Source organism: Octopus bimaculoides, chromosome 11 (genome assembly GCF_001194135.2).
Source record: "Octopus bimaculoides isolate UCB-OBI-ISO-001 chromosome 11, ASM119413v2, whole genome shotgun sequence".
Classification (NCBI taxonomy): domain Eukaryota; kingdom Metazoa; phylum Mollusca; class Cephalopoda; order Octopoda; family Octopodidae; genus Octopus; species Octopus bimaculoides.
Window position 1 is genome coordinate 18589430 of NC_068991.1, and position 5384 is coordinate 18594813.

Consider the following 5384-nt stretch of genomic DNA (forward strand, 5'->3'; position numbering starts at 1 on the left):
TATATATATCGTGGTTTCAATTCCTAGACCGAGTGGTGCATTGTACTCTTGAGCAAAACACATCATCTCATGTTGTCCTGTGATCATTTCGCCACCTCATGTGTGGTACACCGTGCACCTCTTCAGGCAATGTCGATTTAATGGAGAGAGATAGCTAATGTGTAGCACAAGCATTTGATCACTATAAACAAACCATTTGTGAAGGTTGTTTGGCAAAAGCGGAATGCTCATACGTCATCTTCGACAGGAGAGTGTGCATATGTACATTTACATACTCACACACACATACACACACGCATTTGTGTGTGTGTGTGTGGTGTGTGTGTTTGTATATGTGTATGTGTATCTTTCATTTTACTTGCTTCAGTCAGTAGACTGTGGCCATACTGGGGCACCACCTTGAAGAATTTTTTAGTTGATTGTATCAACTCCTGTACTTATTTTTAAAACCTAGTACTTATACTACCAGTCTCTCTTGCCGAACCGCTAAGTTATGGGGATGTAAATACACCAGCACCAGTTGTGAGGCAGTGGTAAGGGGACAACCACAGACGGAAAAACACACACACACATATATATGTACACACACACACACACACACATATATAAATATATATACACACACATACACACATGCACATATATATGACAGGTTTCTTTCAGTTTCAGTGTCAGCCTGGGGCTATAGTAGAAGACACTTGCTCAAGGTGACACTCATTGGGACTGAACCCAGGACCATGTGATTGGGAGGCAAGCTTCTTACCACACAACCACACCTAATAATGCACTACATGCAATTCTGGATAATTTGAAATGCAATATAAAGTCTACAATTGTTGATAACTTTAACTTCATCTTAGTGTCTTTTATTTAAAATATTCCTTCTATAGCATCTCTTTATCGCCTTGTGCCTGTCCTCTTGTTAGGAATCCTCTTTGGCTTCTTCTAAGTAGACTAGTAAGAAGACATATCTATGAGGTAGATGATGATGATCATAGTGAAGAGGATGATGATAATAAAGATTATGATGATGATAAAGATTATGATGATGATGGTGGTGGTGGTGGTGGTGACGATGTCGATGACAAGGACAATGATGACAACGGTGATGTTTAAGACAATGATGGTGTTGGTAATGATAATGTAGATGACAATGACAGTGTTGTTCATGATGATAATGATGACAACGCCGACGACAACAACAACAACGATGATGAGAATAACGTTAGTGGTGGTGATCATATCATTTGGTATGGCTACATCAATGATCTGACAGTATTTGTCTCTCCTATTCACTATGACAATATCCAGCCGACAGTGTTCGATTACACGATCCATCTGAAAATCATGGTCCCAGAGTATCGTTACTTTTCCATTCTCCTGCATAACTTTATTTGGTACATGATCATATCAGTTCTCTGTTACTTCATATTCGTATCTCATGCATAAAAGCCAAAGATGTTACACACACACTTTATCGTTGTAGCACTTGTATTCTTTTTGTGCAAGGATCCCACATTTACTTACCAAGTGGGTCACATTTTCCACGCTCTTTCCACAGAGTCTGCATTTCTGGGTGTCAGAAGTTTTATAGATGTTATATTTCACTAACTTGGTAGTGAGAGCCTGGTCTTGTGCAGCAAAGATCAGGCTTATTATTATTATCATTATCATTATTCTTATCATTATTATTATTATTATTATTATTATTATTATTATTATTATTATTGAGTGAGAGAGCAGTGCGTGCCATCAAAGTGACACTGGGGTAAAATATACGAAGCCCAATATACCCATTGTGACTACCCGTCTGATAAGGGTACACCAGGCACATGCATCACAACCATATGTACGCGACATGGTGATCTCATATCAAGATAAACAGCGCATGACCTCGCAGGTGGGGCCCAGTTAGAATTTTCTTCAGCTTGAGTAGCCCATCTTGCTCAAATGGTCCTTGAATATGGTTTGTTTAAGGATGTTGAGCAAAACACTCATGTTTCCAAAGGTGAATTATTCAAACTCCAAAGAATTCCTCTCAACACATGGCTATGATGCTCCCCCCTACTTCTGCTCATGATCAGAGATGCACATATTGTCAGCCACCAAGGGACATGCTCAACTGGTTAAGGTCAAACAACTGACAAGCAAATCTGTGGTATTGAGCAGAATATTTTCTGTGTTATTATTATTATTATTATTATTATTATTATTATTATTATTATTATTATCATTATCATTATTATTGTTGTTGTGATTAAAAGTGTTGATAATGATGATGATGAAGATGATGATGATGACGACGATGACGACGACAATGATGACTTGTTAAATCAGTTAGGAATCCCACCCACCAAAAAGGGAAAAAAATTAAAATGTACAAAATAAAACAAACAAGCATAATAAACAATCACATACCTTGTTTGGAGAGTGGTGGTCCTTAATAGATTCAGAAATCCCTGAAAAGAAAAAAAAGTTAAATTAACACTTTGTATATTCATAAATCTAAAATGAAATAAATTAGGTTTAAATTATGAAGGTCAAACTGGTTCAATAATTTGAAAATACAATGATAAGAAGACTTTCTAATTTCAGCACCAGGCCAGCAATATGAGTGAAGGAGGTAAGTTAAGGTCTTTGACCCCAGTATTTGGCTATGCTCAAGCAAAGGTTTTAAGTCAAGGGTGGTTTACACAACACTGCAATGACTCACATTCATAATATCAAGGAACCTGGATACAAGCAAAGTGAAAGATAACTGGTTCAGTGGAACAGAGGGTCTTATATACAAGCTGGCCTTCTTTTAGATTCATCATCATCATCAATGCTTTAACCACAAACTCCTGTATCCTTGATGTCATTCATCATCATCATCATCATCATCATCGTTTAACGTCCGCTTTCCATGCTAGCATGGGTTGGACGATTTGACTGAGGACTGGTGAAACCAGATGGCTACACCAGGCTCCAATCTGATTTGGCAGAGTTTCTACAGCTGGATGCCCTTCCTACCGCCAACCACTCAGAGAGTGTAGTGGGTGCTTGTCACATGAAAATCAACATCACACAGTGATTGACCACAATGGCCCATTGAATTGCAGTCCATCTGACAAACTGCCATAGTTTCCATCTACCCAAATTACACTTACCTAGGCTTTAATAAAAGATGCATGCAAAGAAATTGAATCTAGAATCTCAGATTGTGAGATAAACTTAGTGAGATTCAGTAGTGATGATGTGTCCACATATAGAAGAAGCGGCCAAAAAAATCTCTCTTGCATTTTACAGTTTGATAAACATTACAACTGAAAACACCAGTTATACATCAGCTTAAACCACAATATTAACTGTTAAAAAAAAACATTGAAATATTAGCTACACGATGACACTATTATCATTTTCCTATCTTCCCTAGCACCACAACAATAGTCATGTAAAATACGGGAGGTTTTTCTGCTGCACACTGTTTAAGGCTATGAATGTTAACTGAGTGTTAGTGTTACATGCATATATTACACTTTTTTCTCATTCATTTGTATAGAGAAAAGGTGGAATGATTTTTTGCATTGATCAGTGTTCTTCTGACCAGCTGGCTGCCAGCTTGTTTTTGTTGGCAACCACTCCTTTATACACATTGTAATTGATTGATGCAGTTGTTGCTGTTGTTATTATTATTGTGACTGCTGCTGTTGTTGTTGTTGTTGTGGTGGTGGTTTAGCCACAGGTCAACCTGGTAAAAACAAATCTACGATCACAAGCATTCAGAATGTGACAATCCCATCTTAATTTTTGTGTGTAGTGATATCTAGAACTACATCATTAACTGTGTATTTCCTTATATATATATTTTTTTAAAGATAGTATGGTGTGATTTGGTGGAGGTGCGTGGCTTAGTCGTTAGGGTGTCAGCATCATGATCATAAGATTGTGGTTTCGATTCCTGGACTGGCCAACGCGTTGTGTTCTTGAGCAAAACACTTGATATCACGTTGCTCCAGTCCACTCAGCTGGCAAAAATGAGTAGCGCTGCGATGGACTGGTGTCCCATTCAGCTGGGAACACATACGCCATTGAAACCAGGAAACCGGGCCCACGAGCCTGGCTAGGCTTTAAAAGGGCGCATTTATTTATTTTTTTTTTTATGGTGTAATTTGCAGGAGAAGGAAGATTTGGCTGCTATTTCTAACAATTTGTGTGACAAGGTATGTACTCCTTTATTGGTTTATCCTGATGTCCTTTTGTACATATAGGCAGAGTCTATAAAAGAAGAGATCAGCAAGTACATCAGTCCAAGGCCTGGTCAGACAAGGCAGAACCTGTGACCTAACAGAAAAGAAAATAACTAAAAAAATCTCACTCCCCTCTGCAATTTTGGAAGGACTCTCCCCCTACCCAGTGGGGGTAGGGTGAGGGAAACTAGGAGTAGACTTACTGTACCTTGACAGCAAAGAATATTGGAAGGAGTATGGGAGAAGGAATATTGCCTTACTTTTTACTCCATTGTGAATTGGAACTTTGTCAGACAATTTTTTCATTATAGACAACCTGAGCCTTTATATCTTGGTGCAACCGCTTAAACATACAGACAAACAATGATGGGTACCTGACATTTCCAAGCATTGTTCACAGTGCATCCCTGTTAAATGTATCAAAAGCTTTCATTGAATCAACAAAGACTTGATACAAAGGCACCTACTGTTCAGTGCATTTCTCTTGTATCTGTTTCACAGAGAATCTCATGTTGATTGTTCCTCTACCTCATCTATAGCTATTTTGTGATTTACAGATGATTGTGGGACACATATCTTCCATCAATCTATTCAAAAAACGTCTAGCAAGAATGTGGACTATGAGGACAGTGTCTGTCATCCCAATAGCTGTAGGCGTACTTGGAGCACTAACAACCAAGTTTGAGAAATATGACAGAGAAATTGGAATTGACATGAGAGCAAGCCCAAAAAACTGCTCTGCTTGAGACAGCAAGGATTTTGAGGCTGGTACTTGGATGTTAAATGTCTTCCATGATAATTAACAACCAGGTATCAAAGCTTACAATGTGCAGAAAGAGACTCTGTGCAACCTCTGACAACAGGCTGCTGTTCACTCTCACAGAATCAACCAGAGTAAACAAGACTGAGTACTCTCAGAAATAAAACAATAATAATAATAATCTTCTAATAGGTGCAGGAGTGGCTGCGTGGTAAGTAGCTTGCTTACCAACCACATGGTTCCGGGTTCATTCCCACTGCGTGGCACCTTGGGCAAGTGTCTTCTACTATAGCCTCAGGCCGACCAAAGCCTTGTGAGTGGATTTGGTAGACGGAAACTGAAAGAAGCCCGTCGTATATATGTATATATATATATATGTGTGTGTGTGTGTGTGT

At 38.6% G+C, this 5384-nt stretch overlaps 1 protein-coding gene across 1 annotated transcript in view; it reads right to left on the reverse strand.

Moving 5' to 3' along the window:
* The window catches only part of LOC128249055 (uncharacterized), a 72750-nt gene that overhangs the window by 11963 nt on the left and 55403 nt on the right, over positions 1-5384 (reverse strand). The window contains exon 3 of the mRNA XM_052971558.1: positions 2419-2459. Within this exon, the coding sequence (XP_052827518.1) occupies positions 2419-2459 (41 nt within the window). The remainder of the gene's footprint in view (positions 1-2418; positions 2460-5384) is intronic.